General features: G+C 34.3%; 1 protein-coding gene across 1 annotated transcript in view; it reads right to left on the reverse strand.

Annotated features, from left to right (window-relative positions):
• The window catches only part of SPAG16 (sperm associated antigen 16), an 818,550-nt gene that overhangs the window by 456,844 nt on the left and 341,265 nt on the right, over nucleotides 1–20,441 (reverse strand). The window contains exon 3 of the mRNA XM_032277663.1: nucleotides 16,040–16,225. Within this exon, the coding sequence (XP_032133554.1) occupies nucleotides 16,040–16,225 (186 nt within the window). The remainder of the gene's footprint in view (nucleotides 1–16,039; nucleotides 16,226–20,441) is intronic.

A 20,441-nucleotide genomic window follows, 5' to 3' on the forward strand; every position in this document is an offset into this window, starting at 1 on the left:
GGAAGGAAGGAAGGAAGGAAGGAAGGAAGGAAGGAAGGAAAAGGGAAAGGAAGGGAAAGGAAGAAAGGAAGAAAGGAAAGAAAGAAAGAGAAGAAAGAAAAAGAGAAGAAAGAAAGAGAGGAAAGGAAAGGAAAGGAAAAGAAAGGAAAGAAAGAAAAAAGAAAGAGAAAGAAAGAAAGAAAGAAAACTATGGCAGAAGTATTGCTGTTTCTAAACAATATCTGTAAAATATCTTAAAGTACAAAGGCAATTTAGAAGCTACTGATGTTAGTACAATGCCCTACACAAGTTTTAAACAGGAAAATTCATTGTTAAAGGGCTGTGTGATCTGTATTCCAGCTGAAACGATCAAAGAAGAGGAAGGGCTTAGAAATGAGAACTGTGACTGCACGTATGTGCCCCTCAAAAAGCTCACATGTTACAATAAAGCATCGGTAACTATGTAAACAGAAAAAAAACACTTGAAATTTTGAGGTTTTTCCAAATCTCCTTTTTCTTAATTCTTAAAAGAATAAAGAAAAATAAAGATACATTTGCAAAGACTGCTGCAGGCCACAGGAACTGGAATCCAAATGAGAAGCATTGAAACGTATGAGGCAGACATTGCATGAACCTTTTCTTTGAAATAATGTGACCAGCTTAATTAATTCTATCTAGAATATATTAACAGTTTATAACAGTTTAATATTCAGGTGAATCCTTCTCATGCTGTAGAATTCATGAATAAGGCATATGTGTCAGTTCATGTCACTTAACTACAGATACATGCAGTGAAGGAAGCTGCAGTTACTTCTGATCCAACATTATGGATTTTTCTGTCATCTGAACAAAGGCTACATTTTGTTCACACATGTAAGAATTGTACTCACTGAAGTATAGTTATACAGGAAATATTTGCTAAAGGAGCAGAAAGAAGTGATTTTAATTAATGCTAATTTTAGAAAATAACCTGAATATTTTGCTTCACAGTTTCTCACCAGCATGTAGGTTCACAAGCACCTTTGCACATAGTTTCTGTGTGGATTTAATTTTGTCAGTCTAAAATGTGCTTTCATATGCCTCATTATGCAATCAAAATAAAGGCCTATGTAGGCATGGTAAATAATATTTGGAATTAAATATTCAGTGAGACTATTCTGTCAGTCCTACAGTCAGAATTTATTTGCTTTGATGATCAAGGTTGAGTGCCAAAGACCTCACAATACCAACAAATATACATTTGAAGGTGAAGTGTTGTAATCTGTTTGGCAAAATGTTTTTAATTCATCAGAGATTTGCCATGTTGGATGAGTAAAAAATGTACAGTAAAAAGAACTATTGAGTTAAGTAGTGCCTCTGCTCCATAAAATGATAAACTGTAGGCATTATTTTCATTAAATAGGAAGAATCTCATTACTCCGTATTCTGAATAATATGTTACTAAACTGTAAAGAGAAGGTTTCAAAAAGTACTCAGAATTATTTAGTTCACATTCAGTATGGGTATGCAAACACAAGGTCAAAGAAACCCTATCACAGAATACAATAATGAAAGGAAGTTTGAAGGCCATTTAGTTAAGTTCGGGCACTGAGGGATATGTACCTTTTTAAAAAGAGAGGAGTCTTGGACAAGTAATTTAACTGTTTGCAGTCTTTGGGAAAAAAATGTAACAGAAATATATACAGGAATATGTATAAAATACATTTATTTTGAAAAGGGATAAAGATCTAAAAATAAATTCTAAAGTAAAACGTGAGGCAGAGAATGAAATGATATGGCATCAGTATATAACTATTAGGGGCTCCATGGAGTAGTTTAAAAGAGAGAGACAAACCAGGTGATTGTCATATGGCAGAGAGAGACAGCAAATATAAAGAGAACTGGAGCAGAAATGTGAATGCTTAATGACACAGAACAAATTATTCATAAAAGCTAGTGTTAGATTACTTAATAAAAAGATAATGCATATTCCTAAGCCACCAGCAAAGCATCTGCATCAAACTGGGGAGATGGATAAAGACAAAGGTAAAAACAAAAAGAATTAGAGAGCAAGAGAGGGAGAGAATTTTTAAAAGAATTTAGTATTCCAAATATGAGAAAATAGAATAGCATCAATGGGATCTTCTTGTTACATAGTTCCTTTACTGCTTGTTTTAACTTTTAAATTTTGAATTATATGCAGAAATGCATGTGTGTTTATCTGTGTGTGCTTAAGTTCTTAAAAACTCACAGTTTGACCCTAAAAAGGAAAAAAAAGAGTGTAGCCGTTGGAATTTGTGGTTAGACAGGAATATTTCTTGGAAAACAATAGTCTCCAACTCAAACTTGAAGGAAAACTATAGGTGGATTGCTAGATAAGAGTCTAAAGGGAAATTAATTCTGATAAGTTAGCATGAATAAATTAGAGGAATAAATTAGTACTGAGAGTCAAAAATTTAAAACTGCAGAATTAACTAGAAAAAGGAATATAGCAATTGATGATTAGTAAAGTCATGCTACAGTAATTTTTAGATTAGAGGGAAAATAGGACTGGCAAGACAAAGAAAATAGAACAGTCAAAACAATTTTGAAAGAAAAAGAAAAAATGCTGAAAGAATCACATTATCTGATTTTAAGACTTACTATATAGTTACAGTAATCAAAACTATATATTTGTGAAAGAGTATACATAGATCAGTAGAATAGAATAGAGACCCAGAAATAGACCCACATAAATATAGACTACTGATTTCTTTTTTCCTCAAAGGAATTGTTTCTGTGCCTTTCTAAAAAATTAGGTACTTTCTTTGCTTATTTTTGCTTACGAAATTTCATCATATGGTGTTGGAAAAATTAGAAATTTATAAGCCAAAAAAAATGTCCTTGACCTAACAGAGAATGTGTATCCAGAATACACAGGGCACTTTCAACAGAAACTCAACAGTTAAGAAAACCAACAACCCAATTAGAAAATAGGCCAAAAACTAAAGTTACTTCACCAAAGAACACATACAGATGGCAAGTAAGTACATAAAAATATGTCTGACATTATTAGCCATGGTAGGAATAGCAATTAAAACCATTATGAGATACCAACACACATGTTAGAATGGCAAAGATAAGAAATACTGATAAGAAATACTGATAGTACTAAATGTGATAAGGATGCAGAGAAACAATGCCAATCCTTGGATAAAATAGCACAGTTAGGCTAGAAAAACAATTTTCACTTTTAAAAATAATGTTAAACATATACTTAACATACAACCCAGCAACTGCATTCTTGGACATATATCCTAGATAAATGAAGACTTATGTTCAAATAAAAACCTACATGTGATATTTGTGATCTTTCCAAACTGTAAATATGCTACATTTCCTTCAAGGAGTGAATAGATGAATAAACTATGGTGTATATATACAATGGACTATTATTCAGCAATAAAAAGAAATTATTGATATACACAATAGGTGAATAAATTTCAAGGGCATTATGCTAAATGAAAAAAAGCAAATTCCAAGTCACATACTATATGATTCTATTAATATAAGTTTAATTTCAAATGATAGTGATAGAGAGCAGATCAGTGGTTGCCAAGGGTTAAGAGTTGGAGGACAGTATGATAATTAAGAGGTAACATGAAGGAATTTTTAAATAGTTATGGACCAATCTGTATCCTGATTATGGTGCTGGTTGCATTGGTTGCTTTAATCTACGCATGTGGTAAAATTTTGTAGAACTATACACACATGTACCAACCAAACTCCATATAGGTATTGCTGAAATATGACTGAGGTCTGAGTTTGAGTTAACAATATTGCACCAATGTCAATTTCCTAACTTTGACAATATGCAATGGTTATGTAAGATATTATCACTGGGAAAATTTGGGTGACGAGTACTTGAAAACTACCATTTTTAAATTTATTGTCAGTTTTAAACAAATTCAAAATAAAGAGACACTAAAAAGTAATAAGAATAATCTAAATATACACAGCAGAGAAATATATTTGGCCTAAAATCATTCTAGCAATATATTTTGTAAAAAATTCCCCAACAGGCCGAGTACAGTGCCTCACATCTATAATCCCAGCACTTTGAGAGGCCGAGGTGGGTGGATCACGAGGTCAGGAGTTCGAGATCAGCCTGACTAATATGGTGAAAACCTGTTTCTAGTAAAACTACAAAAATTAGCTGGGCATAGTGGTGTATGCCTGTAGTCCTAGCTGCTTGGGAGGTTGAGGCAGGAGAACTGCTTGAGCCCCGGAGGTGAAGGTTGCAGTGAGCCGAGACTGCATCATTGCACTTCAGCCTGGGTGACAGAGTAAGACTCAGCCATAAAAAAAAAAAATACATTCCCCAAAAATCTATGTATTTTATTCACTTTTAGTCCCAGGTGCCATTATTTCTGTGATGTATTTCCATCTCTATACCTGGCTTCTGTTGAGATGTTGATTAGGTTCTTGGTTCACTCATACTAATCTTATCAAATGGTAGCCTGATCACACACTTTGTATTCCCTGCAGTATGGACAGGCTGAGACTTTTCCAAATCTCTAAGTTTTGGTTCCTTTTCGCTTAATGATTCTTTCTTTCTCTTCAATTCCTTTCGCTCATCATACTTTACTGTAAGCAGTCAGGAGGAACCAAGCTGCTCCTTTAAAACTTTAATTAAAAATTTTTTAGCTAAATATCCACATGCATTGCTTGCAAATTCAACCTTCCACAAAATGCTAGAACATGAATACAATTCAGCCAAGTAACTTGCCACTTTATAACAAAGACTGCCTTTTCTCCATTGTCCAATAATATGTTCCCCCATTTCTGTCTGAGATCACAGACAGAAATATTGTCCATATTTCTGAAATATTGTCCATATTTCTGCTGACATTACATGATCATTTACATATTCTCTAATAAGATAGAGACCAAGAACTTTCTAGCTCTCTTTCTGAGGTCTTACCAGAGTCACATTTATAGGTCCCCTCATGACAATATTTTCTTCTTTCAGCATGCACCTTAAAATCCTTCCAGCTTCTAACCATTACCTAGTTCCAAAGACATTTCCACATTTTTAGGTATTTGAAATGGTAGCACTCCACTTCTAAGTACCAATTTCTATATTAGTTAGTTTGGGCTGTTATAACAAAATACCAAAGATGGAGTGGTGTAAATAACAAACATTTATTTCTCACAGTTCTGGAGACCAGGGAATCTAAGATGAGGTTGCCAGGAGATCCAGTGCTTGGTGAAAGTACGCTTCCTGGTTTGAAGATGTCCATCTTCTCATTGTATTTTCACATGGTGGACAACAAAGAAAGTAAGGTCTTTTGTCTCTTCCTATATACAGACACTAATTTCATTCACGAGGGCTCTGCCTTCATGACCTAATTAATTCCCAAGGGCCTCCCCTTCAAATATCATCACATGGGGCTTTAGGCTTTAACATATGAGTTTTGGCAGGACACAAACATTTAGTCCATATCAATCACCATTATATCTTTTCCTATATGCATACTCTTGAGTATTCCCCTCCCACATGAACTCTAATCTTGGCCATGTGACTTGCTTTGGTCAATGATATAATGGCAAGTAAAGGTCTGAATGAGTTCTTGTTAATTGGAGCTTGCTTTTTCTTGCTGCTGGACCATTTCTGAAATGATTTGGGAAATATCACAGAGAAACTTTCCCCAGCCATCCCAACTGAAGTTTCAAACATGTGAATAAGACAATTTCAGACTACGCAGCTCCAGATAAGTCAATGCAGAACAGAAGAAATACCCAGCCAACACCCAGAGAAAAAGGAAATATAAATCATTGATGAATTTGGTGGTGGAAGAATAAAAATGTTCCCTCCTGATTTCTTCTATTTGCTCAGTGAAATAAAAATCCATGTTGTCAACACAGCGAAAAAGTGAGTGGGGGACTGTTAGGGATCTGAATATGGAGGAGAAAGGTATGAAATACTCATATTGTAGAAAGTTAATTGACAGAGGAAATTCTGTTGAATTAAACTTGTGATTTGAGGTTATAAACGTCAAATGAGACAGATCAGCATAATTCTGATTTTTTTCCTTAGTCATGCTCAGCTGACCAGATGTAAACAAAGCAGGCAGATAATTAGGTTTAGCCAGAGTAGAGGTTTTGACAGACAAGAAATGTGGAAGAAGAGAAGGGCAGGAAATTGAAACTGTGAGGAAGAGATTGCCATGAACAGACCTTAGCATCTACTCAGGAGAAGAAGGAAAGAAGAGGAAGGCTATTATCAAGGGAAAAAAAAAAGTGGTGGAAACAATTAATTACTAACATTGCTAGTATCAAAGAATTGTTGCAGAGTGATTAGATTATACAAGCTGGAGAGAGAAGAAATAGTGTTCACAGAGTAGAAAACCTAAAATCAAGAAACAAGGGAGTTGTTGGAAACAAGGGAGTAAGCAACTGTGAGGTTAGTGTGTTAGCTGGACTTTCTGCTTAGATTCAATATCTATGTTGCAACCATGGAGGACAGTAAGTCAAGTGCTTATTACGTTATTCAAAATATCATGAGAGTGATAAAGAGGCCAGTATATGACTGAAATGGAAGACGAGGCTAATGGTATAGTCTCAAAGCATGTACGTATAAGAAGCTGTAATTTTGTGGGAGGAGAGAAGAAGTAAAGTGGTCTAGAAGTAAGTGAAGAGCAGGAGAGAATATAAATTATTAGTTAATATATTAATTCAACAAATGTTTACTACTTTCCCAGTATGTTCCAAGCTCTGTGTTTTGGCTACGGGAAACCCATTAGTGAATAAACCTGCCGGTTCAGTGGTAGGCGAAATTTGTGTCAGTATCACAAGAACGATCTCTCTCTCTCTCTCTCTCTCTCTCTGTGCGTGTGTGTGTGTGTGTGTGTGTGTGTGTGTGTGTGTGAATTAACATATGTATACAAAATTCTAAAATAAATTATATTTATGTACCTCGGTGACAGTGTCTACATGCTTAACATCCATTATGAGTAATAAATCTCCAGAGAAGGATTAAAAAGAAGGAGTTACAGGCTTCATTAGAAAAGGGAATTGATATTCTCAAGGGATAGCCAGTATAAGCAAGAAGATAAATTTTACATTGAAGAGATTGAGGATACAGAATATTTTTATTGATGATTGGTATTTAATTTCAAGGCATAGAGTGGAAGGAGATCAGAATTAAGTGAGAGAGTCTGGCTGGTGGATATATGAACAATATCTAGAATATAATGGCTGGCATTTTTGTGGTGACCCATATAAATAAGGCTGTTAGTTTAATGAGATTAATCCCAATGGCCTCATAGGAGAAGATGAACCATCATTTTCAATTTAGGGATTGGTTTCTTAGTGGTTTTTAAGAATATGAGCATAGATCTGTAATGAAGAAATAATTTGTTGTTAGAGATATCAATGAAAGCCTCAAGTATAACACAATGTAGCCTATTTATAAATAAGTTATAAGGAAATAAGAGTAAGGGGTAAGAAGTTATTGCATATATAATTTATGTGTCTGTTAATTAAAATGTTATTTGTATAAGAGATTTACAATTCATAAAGGTTAAGAACATAGTATTATTGGGGTGCAGATATATAATTTATTATTATAGTTTTGCAGACATATGCTACATTAATTTATGAACATAAAGTAGTGAAGTTAATTTATTCTGGAGATACTGGTATTAATATTTTCTAAGTGCATTTGGTTTGTGGCCGGGAGTGTGTGGCTCTTGCCTGTAATCATCTCAACTCTGGAGAATGAGGCAAGAGGATCCATCGGGACCACTGATTGGACACCAGCCTGGGCAGCATAATGAAATCCCTATTTCTTAGAAAAATACAAATAAATAAATAATTACCCAGGTGTAGTTGTGCCTGCCTGTAGTCTTAGCTACTCAGGAGGCTGAGGCAGGAGGATAGCTTGAGACCGAGAGTTCCAGGCTACAGCGAGCTATGATGGTACCACTGCACTCTAGCCCAGGCAACACAGCAAGATGCCATCTCTAAAAAAGCTTTTTAAATTTTTCACAAAATAGCTAGAAAATATACAATGAAATAAATTATATGTCACCTCTAAAATTGGAATTATCAGTCTTTTATAAACTTGTCAGATATTTTGGCACAGCTAATTTTAAACAGTAAAATGCCCACTTTTTTTAATGGTAGTTATGGCTGTTAAATAATTGTATGTTTTGTGTTTCTAAGCTAAAATTTTGTACCTTTTCAAATGCATATTTATATAATTACCATAAATTTTCAATAGTACGTGTATGCCTTGAATTTGTAGATAAGGAATTTTACTAGGACATGTATTGAAACAAAATACAAAAGATAACTATAAGTCATCCAACATCTTCAACAATAAATAATAAAAAAACTATTTTTGGATCCCTCTGAATTTCTCTGCATATGTAAGACATAAATTTTGCTATCCAGAGGTAAAAATGTTAAACATAAACAAGTTGGGATACAGCACATCTTCATATGATTATCTCTAATTGTTCTTGCTGAATAGTATTTTATATTGAGTCTTGCTAATGTGTACTTTTCTAAAATTCACCATTTTCTTCCTTACTCAAAACAAAACAAATTGACATAATAAACCCAAAACAAATTGAAATAGAGCCATCTCAGGAAAGTTTGCTCTTCATGTGAAAACTGCTTCAAATGATCTTAATTGAGTGGTTTATGTGTGACAGGTAACTGAAAAGAATTCTAATGCTAGTGAAAACAAAAATCATCTTTGTAAAGATAAGAAGGCTTGGCACCATTTTTAATGTTCACCTCATTGGTGGCTTATTACTCCGAAGGTTCTTAATTCTTTCTGTTTATAATAGAGAACTAGGATTCATTCACGACATCTCAGAAAGACAGTCACTCTCAGTGATATTCCCTTTTCATCGCTGGCAGAAAGGAATTAATCTTTTGATCAATGGCCACGTCAGGGAGTTTGTCTAATGATTTATAAGGCACAGATAACCCAGTGGCACTTTTCTCTATAATGTAAGCTCCGGAAGGGCAAGAGTCTGGGCCATTCCATTCAGTGCTATATCCGCAGCTCCACGGATATGACTTGGCACATGGTTGGTAAATATTGGGTAAGTAAATAAATAATCAATTTCTAAGTAAGAATGATTTTCAGTAATTAGCTGTCAAATTTAGTGAAGGATGCAAAGAGTATGGAAAAGAATCAGGAAAGGATATTTTTCTAGAAGGTGGAATTCTGCTGGAGATATTGTTTCCCTCATGGCTCATTCTAGGTTGTGAGGAGACCAAAGATTATTCCCTGGTTCCTTGACTGAAGATGGTCTGGTCTACCTTTTTTACCCCGAACACAAGCGAACAAGTTCTGTTCTTTTTGATAAATGTTAGGATTTTGCACAAATTCATGTCAGACCATGGGAGGTAACATTACTTAAAATTTCTATGAAAATTGTATTTTCTCATCCTTTAAGAGAACAAAATCATCTTTATTATCTAAATAGAAATGATTTTCCATATAACAATATAATGTAAAAATAAAAAGTCTTTAGTTTAATTCTGCAAAAATTGTATTGCTTGCAATTTTTTTTTATGTTTTGTAACCAGTATACTTCTTTTATTTTGATTTGATGCTCCTGGACATTTGATGTGTTTCCATAGTAATTGAATCAAATCTCAAATTTTCCTTTAAATTAAAAGTGTTTTAATAATTCTAAAAATAATGTTTTAGGGATATGATGATAGTGTTCACTGTCTCAAATAAATGATTTTTAAACAAGCTTGGTTTTGGAGTCATAGATAACATATAATATTTTGATTGAGATTTAAAATATTTAACATAAATAATTACAGTTTTTGTCACTCTAAAATTAACTGAGTTGAATATTTAAACTTATTTCACCAGTACAAATAAGTGTATATACATAAATATGTGAGAATAAACACACACATGCATACATGTACAATTAAATCTTAAATATAGAACAAATGTGATTTTCATTTATTACCTCAGGTGGACTATGGCTACATGTCATTTTATTTTAACTATATTAGTGTAGAAATATACTAAACCCTTTTAGTAATCAGCACTGAAGATGACTAAGACTTGTCCATTTACCAGATTATTTGTGCAGCGTTGGAGAAAAGGTGTTGCTTATTTTCCATGGTAAAGTTCTTGCTTTGATTGGCAGTAATAAAGCAGAAATTTATCGTTATAAAATACATATATTCACTTTCATTGGAATATCCTTAGTTTCATTTATACTCATTCTAATTTCTAACATAGAGCTTTTTTTCGTTTATGAGATAACAAATGTATACTATATAGCATGTTAGATACAAATTATACAATTCATTGATATGTAATAACATTTTCTGTAGAAAGGAATAGGAATGAATTTTAAAACCCTAATTACATTTACCATTTATATTTATTGATCCATGTATATTGGTATCAAAGAACACATCAAGTTTATTGTCGTGGACACTTGCTTGTGACATTCTTCACACATACACACAAAGCCATATTGAATAAGAGAGAGATTCTCAATTTTTCAATCATGACATAACTTGCTAAATGAAATCTGAACTTTAGCTTTAATACAATTTTGTTCATAAAGAAGATGTTTCTTGAATAGTGCTAATTAATTATGTACTTTTGGGGAGGAAATGAAACTGAAAAAACATGTGCCATATTTTTTCTTCACTTTTTGTGCTTATGTATCTGTTTATGCCTTATAATACTTAGATATCATTTCAAGCCCATATGTCAAGGGGAAACAATTCATTTGAATATACTTGAAAATCCAAGAAGTTGCAATAATTAATTATCCTAGTGTAACAGGAGAAACTGATCACAAGAGGTTAAGTATCTTGCCATTTCTTATACTGTAATATAATTATGTTTCAGCATTACAGTCTATTAATATATTCCTTGGGTGCCTTATCAAGCATCAGAAGGCAAAGTGGGGATCTTTACAATATAAGACAGGTATTAAAGTATCAACAATCCATGCCCTTGAGTCTTGATACTTCTTATATTATTGTGTTTAAAACCCATTAATATTATATACAATATATCCTCCTTTGCTAGCATAGCCAACTTGGCAAATGAAACATAAAGAATGTAAAATACATTGATGCAACATTTTGCATTATAAATACTAAACTTCATTGTATTACTAGTTTGGGGCTATCTTATTATTATTGGTTTTGTCATAAGAAAATTTCTGTAATTTTAGAGTTCACTTTCGTTCATTATTTGCCTTTCCCTCCAAAATAATAGTATATATCATTAACAGAAGATAATTCATCATAACAATCTCAATAGTTCACATTTCCTCCTTAACTTATCTGTTTTCTTTACAAACAGACTTCTGTTTCAGTCATCCAGCACAGGGGTTATGACTGGCTACAGAATTATTAAATTAAAAAGGAAATGATGCCAGGAAGTAAGCAGAAGGGAAACATTCCATTTTCTTGAATGGAAATGTTACATGAACAATAAGAAGGTATTCCTCATTCTATCATGCTTTCTGGATCACGAGTTGATACACTTGGTTGGAAAAGCCTTTCATAATGTTTGTATCAGCATTCCAGTGTAACAAGAATGAGCCTTTTGCCTATCAGGTTTGTGAAAATGTAACAGGTCATTTGTTTTCTCTCTCTCACAATTCCCAGTGTTTCAGAAACTCCTGTTTTTATTTTTCAAATCTATCCAGAATACAATCTTTATTACCTTCACTATTCTCATCATGGCTGAAACCTTCTCCATCTTTGACCTGGATTGTTACAACTGTTCCCCAATTGATCTTTCTGCTTGTACCTGCTTTTAAGCTTCCACCCCTCCTCTGCCACTATCTCATCTCAAAACAGTAACCAGAGTCGTCTTATTAGCCTACAAAAAGATTGAGACTCTTCTGCTCAAAACCCTCTAATCGTTTCCCATTTCATTGAGAATAAAGGTCAAAGTAATTGACAGGGGTTATAAGGCCCTATGTTTTATGTACATACTCATTTAACTGCCTTACCCCTACCATTCACTCATCTGCTCACTTTATTCCAATCATGCTGGCCCCTTGGCTCTTCAGCAGTCACATGGGTCTTGCTACCATCATAGGAAAGCTTCCTGATCAGAAGAGCTTCGAATATTCTCCTCTCAAATATCTGCTTGGCTTGCTGCTTCACCTTATTCAGGTTATCCAAATGTCAACTTTATAACAAGAATTTTCTCTACCTTCCTGTTTAAAATTGCAATCTTTTCAATGCCTGCTATTCCTTTTCATCTTCTGTGCTCTATATTTTTCTCTGCAAAATTTGTCATCTCTCCATATTATATGTGATTATTCATTATTTTTTCTATTTTTTTCTACAAAATTTGTCATCTTTAAATATTATATGTAAATATTAATTATTGTCATTTTCCATTTGGCTTATTTTATGCCTCCCAAAAGAATGCCATCAACATGAGGTCAGAAGTTTTTGTGTATTTTACTCACTGCTATAGCTTAGTAACTAGAATAAGGCATAGGACAAAACAAGTGGTCAATGCATATTTGTTGGATCTTTAGCAAATAAATAAACCTGTGAGGCTAACCATGTGAATTTTACAAGTCCCTCTGTTTCCTACTATCCTTGGTACAAACCACCCAATTCTTGCCTGTGTAACACCTTGTTAAAGCAGCTGGAATAGCTACATTCAGTAATAATTTGGCTGTTTCCAACCCCTTTTCCTTAAAGCTAAAAGCTAAGTAGGCACACAGTATGCCTTCCAAATATCAGAGTAACAGTGTGATATTAACTGCTCATCCAAATATCCAGCTACCTTGGAAGAAGAGCAGCCAGCAGTCAACTAGAATACCTGATCTGATATTATGTATATAAATGGCAGTTGCATTGCATATTCCCTTATTGCTTCAAAATTGCTGTATTTTAAAATTACTTGTAACCTCATTGAGGGCAGTGGTTGAGTATGAAAACTGTCATAGGTCTATAACAAAGTCTAACACTGTTAAGTCATTTCTTGAATACTTATTGATTAATGTTATGCACAAATGCCTCTAAAGAAACACAAATTATTTTTTATAGCTGAGATATTTTCTGATTTTTCTACCCCATTTTCATCATTTTATTGATTCATGTAGGATAAGACAGCATAATTGTATTATAGTTTGTTGAATGTGGATGGGGCAGGGAGTATATTTAGAGCATTTTTGCAATATTTACTTACTGACTTACTCCATTCATTTATGTAACCAAACCACCATGTGCCAAGCACTCTCTGTTTGGATTACACTGGTGTGTGTGTGTGTGTGTGTGTGTGTGTGTGTGTGTGTGTGTGTGTTCAAACGACCACTAAGTGAAATACCTAACAATTTATATACCTGATTATACAAAAGATAATCAAAATGCTACTGTTAATTATCCAGAGAAACCTTGTAGAGTATGGACTTATTCAGATCGAGTGTCAGACAATTGTTCACAGATTCTGATTAGCACGCAGTAAATATGAATCTTGATCTGATTATTTTACATTGTTTATGCTGGACAGTGATTCAACTTTTTGGTGAGGAGTTAAATGGATAGTCTTATGAAGGACCAACCATTTCAGGAACAGTTGCAGGGCTAGGGATAGAACATCAATCAAAGGATATTCAAGACAGAGCCAGAAGTTTAAAGAAAAGGATGGGTGGGAAAGGAGAAGATGTTACTCTAAACCCTTTCTTCTCTGGTGACTAATACTTTCTACCAATATAAATTTGTTATTTATTAAGAACTGTGCAGCATGGCCAGGTGTGGTGGGTCACACCTGTAATCCCAGCACTTTTGGAGGCCGAGGCAGGCAGATCACCTGAGGTCAGGAGTTTGAGACCAGCCTGGTCAACATGGTGAAACCCTGTCTACGCTAAAAATACAAAAGTTAGCAGGATGTGGTGGCACGTGCCTGCAGTCCCAGCTACATGGAAGGCTGAGGCAGGAGAATTACTTGAATCCAGGAGATGGAGGTTGCAGTGAGCTGAGATTAAGCCCTGTACTCTAGCCTGGGCAAAAGAGCAAGACTCAGTCTCCAAAAACAAACAAACAAACAAAACTATGCAGTATCAATCAAAGAATATATGACATAGCATTGTATAACTCCACCACCATCCATGTAATCAAGACAACCTCTTGCCTTAAGTCACTAAGCCAGTTCAAATAACCATAACCTATGATATTTTGAAGGAAGACACTAGTTTTAGATTTATCTACACAGTATTGATCTGAGAGTAATTATAAATTGGAGCTTGGTACTCTGAGACTCTGAAAGACATATCAATAGCCACTATAGAAACAATCAGTATCTACCTTATTTGCAAATATTTGTCCACTACCTCAACTTCAAAATTAGTACAATTTCTTTGTCCTTGATGATGAAAGTGAGCTCTTGACAGTGATTGGAAACTTGAAGTTTAAAGAATTTTGGCATCAATCAGAAGCAATTTTGATCTGTTATATCAAGATGTATTGGGCATCAATGGGAAGTCAGTATTTAGATATCAGGGTCATAAAGAAAAGTTGTCAAGTCAAAGTGTTTGAAATCATTACAAGCAGGGCTGAGACTACTGAGTACTCATTTTTTAACCATAGTTTGCTTTTGAACAGCCTGGGTAGTTAAGAGTTCTAAAGACATATTATTTTTCAGAATAGATCACCATTTTCTATTAGAATCCTCAACCAAGTCTAAAGTGATAACAAAATTCAAATTAAATACTAGTGTTGAAATTCCATTAATATATTATAATAACTATTTATGAAATCTGGTCACATATTACAGAAATATAATAAATTAAGAATTATACATGATTGGATATTCCAGATAAAGAAAAAGTACCCATCTGAGAATGAAAACTTATCTGAAATTGTCACTATTTCAGATAGAAATAGGTCTAAATATATTATTTATAGTCATATTTTCTCCTATGGAGTGTGCTTAATTTTATTTGAGGATAGCTTTATAACTCAGGTGGATTAAGCTACTTATCCACGAATGCCCCAGATCTTTCAAGGACTAGTCAGGGAATGGAACTTGCACCTATCATTGTAACGTTAATAATTTCACATACAGGATGGTTAACACTGAATAAAGTTGCTGAAGAAGGGAAAGGAGAACACTAAAGTATCATGGAGATAACCACTTCAAGGAAGAGCTACCACCCCTAGGACTGAGCGAACACAGGGAATAAGGTAGAATTATTAAAACTTAGACCCTTGAAGAGGGAGGCCTTCAAAACTGAACCTCAGCACTCTGAGAAAAGGGCACTTCTCTGCTGCTGTGGGCGTTTCTCTGCTTGGATGGAGGCCCTTGCAGAGCTGGGACCACAGACTGCTGAGAAAGTCTGAGGGATGATATACAACCCCTTAGCTGAAGCTATTAGTATATTTGATGGTAGCTAAATTTACTTCTTTGTATAATATTTGCAAACCTAACAGAATGTAATGAACATCCAAAAATATATGGGCGATAGTAATTTCAATATTTTAAACAGAATGAATTTGTCTATCCTGAATTAAAATCAAAACATCAAACTTCTACATTCATGTGATATGTATAGGACTTTACATAAAATATAGTGTGCTATTTCCTACAATTTGTGAATTAACAAGAAATATTTAATCAAGACTATCATGACGTAACAAATTAAACATAAAGCAAGTAATTATTTATGTTATATTTATGTTCATTAACCTATTAAATTCAATAGTACAGACTGATAACAAGTCCGTGGACAGCAGAACTAAAAAATCTAACTCTTTAAAATAAGTATTTGTTTCTGTCTTGCTTAAAACAAACAGCTTTTCGATGAAGCAATTCTAATCTTATTACACACGCTTGATCTTGATACTTACATTTAGAAAGAAATTATTATATCAACAAAGATTAATGGAGTTCTAAATGGATTTCACAAAGATCATTTAAGTGGCTCTCTATAATCTTATCAACTAACAGTTTCTTTTAATGTTTCCCAGGGGTTACTTTGAGAAAAAAAAAAAAAAAAACAACTTTACCCATGTATATGTATCAACATAGAGGATTAGTAATGTTTAAAGTACTTCTTACCTATTAACATCCCAGATTTTACTAGTTTTATCCAGCGAGGAGGAGGCCACAAAATCGCCACAGGAGTGCCACGTGCAGGACCATACTGCATGGCCATGTCCTTCGAACGTCAAAATGCAGTTGCCTTTACATAGATCCCATAATTTAACTGTAGTGTCACCACTTGATGTAGCCAGTTTGTTGCCACTATTTGCAAAAATACAAAAAGATAACTTGTTTTAAAAGTAACATAATTTTTATGAATACTGCATTCTGAGTAATTTGCGTGTATGTATATGTATCTGAATTATTTTTACTCGTAGTGCCATATCTAAATGACTAAATATTATTACCTTATCTGAGTCTACATGACTGCTACCTTGAATTGCTTAGTAATTGGAAGGGAGAAATTGCTGCAGTGCAGTTTCTAGATTAATTCTTCTACATTTTTCTAGATTAATCCACTAAATTAGTGCTTTTGTTAGCACGTGTTTGGTTTAGCGTTGTATATATTAGGCTCTGTGGATAATCTGGCCTCAGAACAACAAAAATTTAGACATGGGCTAAATCAATTTTAAAAACATAATACAGTATGAAACAGTCAGCATTGCTTATGTTTAGATTAATTAACTGCTTCAAGGGTGCAGTTTGGATGAAGGAAGAAGTGAATCCGGAATGAGGTGTCTTTGAATTAGATCATGAGAGATAAAAAAGATTTTTAAGTTCTGGGTGGTTGAGCATAACTCATTCAATTTTGCATTTAGGTAATTAGTAGATCTTAAAGCAGTGGCTTTCAAGTGGTAGACACAAAAGCTAGTTATGAAATGGGTAGGTGACGGGCTCAGGCGCAGTGGCTCTTGCCTGTAATCCCAGCAGTTTGGGGGGCCGAGGTGGGTAGATCACAAGGTCAGGAGTTTGAGACCACCCTGGACAACATGGTGAAACCCTATCTCTACTAAAAATACAAAAATTAGCCGGGCATGCTGGCAGGGGGTGCTTGTAATCCCAGTTACTCGGGAGGCTGAGGAGGCAGGAGGATTGCTTGAACCTGGGAGGCGGAGGTTGCAGTGAGCTGAGAGTGCCCGGGTTCTGAGTCAGACTCAGTCAGGAAAGGGAAGGGGAAGAAAAAGGGAAAGGGGATGGGGAAGGGGAAGGAGAGGAGGAACAAAGGAAAGAAAGAAAGACATCCTTCTGCAATACATGCTTCTTAAATGTGTTCCCTTAGGTACTTTCTGCCACCAAATTATAATAAACCACTTATTTATCCCCCTCCCTGCCAGACTGTTTTATGATAGATAACTGTGTTTCATCTCTGTTTCTACAGCATCAAGCCTTATGACTGACCAATTAAAGTGCTTAGTAAATGCTTTAGAGTAAGTAAATATATAAATGCATGCATGAATGAAGAAAAAGTTCCTGGCATCTTTAACAGAGGGAATACTAAGATCAAAAAAATATTTTGTTTTCTTGCTCATAGGTTTGAGCATTTTTCATCAAGAGGGAAAAGCAATTTTTAGATGCAGTGGATAAACGGCCACCATTAGAGAGGAAGAGCTTGAAGTTTCTTGAGAGAAGGCAGATTATATAGTGAGGATATTCTCATTTAAGTTAGAAAAGAATGTCCAATTTATTTTTCAAATTGACTGGCTGAAAAATCGCCAAATGGCAGCTAGTCCCTTCATCAATAGATAGACAGCAAAAACTGCGTTGGCCACAACTGCTTGGTTGCACATTTGTCATTCACCACTTTAGTTTTTAATATTAAAGATTGATACACTTATCTAAAAACATGCCAATAAAAAATTAAAAAGTATTAAGCATGTCTCTTTTTCAGATCTATCTTTCCAATGTGTATAATGTTTTATGGTCCAAAATCCTTGGCACAAAATAAAAATTATTGTGGTATGTTTCTGCCTATGGCTGAAAAACTCTCTCATATAAGTTTTATATGCCTCTTTCATGCTTTAAACTATGTGCCAGGAAAAAAAAAATCTCACTGGAATAATTACAACTAGAATGAAGTATTAATTCTTTGTGAGTACCATAAGTGATATTTAATCAACAATAAACAATATTCCCATAAGTTTTCAATATATTCAGGTTAGAGATCATATACTAAATCCAAAATATATCACATAAAAATTTCTGAATATTCTTTGGAAATGATTTTGCCTTTCAAAAGACATAGCTTGAAATATAGAAAACTGTATACCTTTGGTTCATGAAAAAATAAAGGCTATTTCTGAGGGCTGAGAGAAAAACAATGGTACACTGAAATCCAAAAGGTAAGCTTTAAGAGATGCAAAAGATCAGAGTTTCCCTAGGCACTACACAAATAGAAGGAACCAAAACTCTCGAAAAGAGCAAAATTGAACACCACAGACTGATTGTGCCACCTCTTCTCCAGATCCATATGTTGATACCCTAATTCCAATGAGGTAGTATTTGGAAGTAGGGTCTCTGGCAAATAACTAGCTTTAGACAGGGTCATGAGCATGGGAACTAATGGGATTAATGTCTTCATAGTAAGAGGAAGAAACTGGAAGTAACTCTCTCCCTGCATTGTGAGGACACAGTAAGGAGGCAGCCATTTACAAGCCAAGAAATGGGCCCCTCACCAGAACCTGATCAGCTGGCACTCTGATCTTAGACTTCTAGCCTGCAGGATGGTGAGAAATTAATTTCTGTTATTTGAGCTACCCAGTCTATGTTACTTTGTTATGGCACCCTGAGCTGACTAATAATGTGGATCCAGGCTGTTGGTATACAGCCCAAGTTACCTGAAATTAGCTACTCAGCATCCCACAAATAACATTCAACCAAGTATGAGCTGACAAAAATATTCTCAAACACATAATAGGAAATAAGAAGCCATAAGCAAGGTTGACCTATTAAAATTAACAAATACATATACCCTGAAGGACACCCGTTGTTATAATTAAAGGGTATAAAATATAACTATAAGTCTATAAGGAAATAACAGATGTAATAAAAAGATCAAACCACATAAGCTTATAACATGAATCACAAATCTGAGGAAAAAACACATTTAGAAATTTTTAAAAATCAAATTGTTGAAATTAAGAAATTAATTGATGGGTTAATTAGCATATGAGAAACAGCAAAATTCAGCGTAAATTAATTGAAAATAAATCTTAAAAAAACGAAATAAACAAACATATGTTCGAACTCATAGGTGGGAGTTAAGCTACGAAGCTGCAAAGGCATAAGAATGATACAATGGACTTTGGAGACTTGGAGAAAAGGGTGGAAGTGGGATGAAGGGCATAAGACTACAAATTGGGTATAGTGTAACTGCTTGGGTGATGGGTGCACCAAAACTTCAGAAACCACTAAAGACCTCATTCATGTTACCAAACGCCACCTGGTCCCCAAAAACGTATGGAAATAAAAAATAAAAATAAATAAAGTACAATTTTGAAAAAAAAAATCTCAACTAGAGACAGATGAGGTACTGAACAAAGTACAGATGTTTAAAAATGTAAAGGATACAATTAAAAAGTATATTTTCCTAACCAAAACTCCAGAGGAGACTAGAAATAAAGAGATAGATGCAACATTAAAAGATTTAAGGGTTAAGAATGTACAGAAGCTAGAAAATTTGAGACCCAGAACCACCTATTTGGACAGAAAAATGTATACCAAACAGAATAAACCGTGGTATAAATAAAAGTTTTACTTAGATGCATTTCAGTGAATTGCTGAGCAACACTGGCAATAATAAGAATTATAAGAAAAAAAGAAGTGGGAAAAACGAAAAATAAGGTTATTTATTTACACAGTGATAAATATGTGTTAGAAACATGAGTAAGTGCTTTATATATATTTGATCCTCCTTATCACCCATAAGATGACTACATTATCTCTAAAACACTTGAGCAACATCACAGAGCAAATAAGTCACAGGGGTGAAATTTCTTCAAAGAGCTAAGAGGAAATAATGATAATCTGGAATTATCAAAAATCTCTCTCAAAACAAGAACAAGGCTGGGCACAGTGGTCCAGGTCTCTAATTCCAGCACCTTGGGAGGCCAAGGCAGGTGGATTACTTGAGGTCAGGAGTTTGAGACCAGCCTGGCCAACATGGTGAAACCATGTCTGTACTAAAAATACAAAAATTAGCCGGATATGGTGGTGGACGCCTGCAGTCCCAACTACTCAGAAGACTGAGGCAGGAGAATTGCTTGAACTCAGGAGGCAGAGGTTGCAGTGAGCTGAGATTGTGTGACACTGCACTCCAGTCTGGGCAACAGCACAAGACTCCATCTCAAAAAAAATAAAAATAAAATATATATATATATATATATATATACACATATATATATATGTGTATATATATGTATATATATATGTATATACATATATATATACACACACACACACACACATACATATATATATA

The sequence above is a fragment of the Sapajus apella genome, unplaced genomic scaffold (assembly GCF_009761245.1).
Source record: "Sapajus apella isolate SASKATOON/1434 unplaced genomic scaffold, GSC_monkey_1.0 scaffold10, whole genome shotgun sequence".
NCBI classification, from domain to species: domain Eukaryota; kingdom Metazoa; phylum Chordata; class Mammalia; order Primates; family Cebidae; genus Sapajus; species Sapajus apella.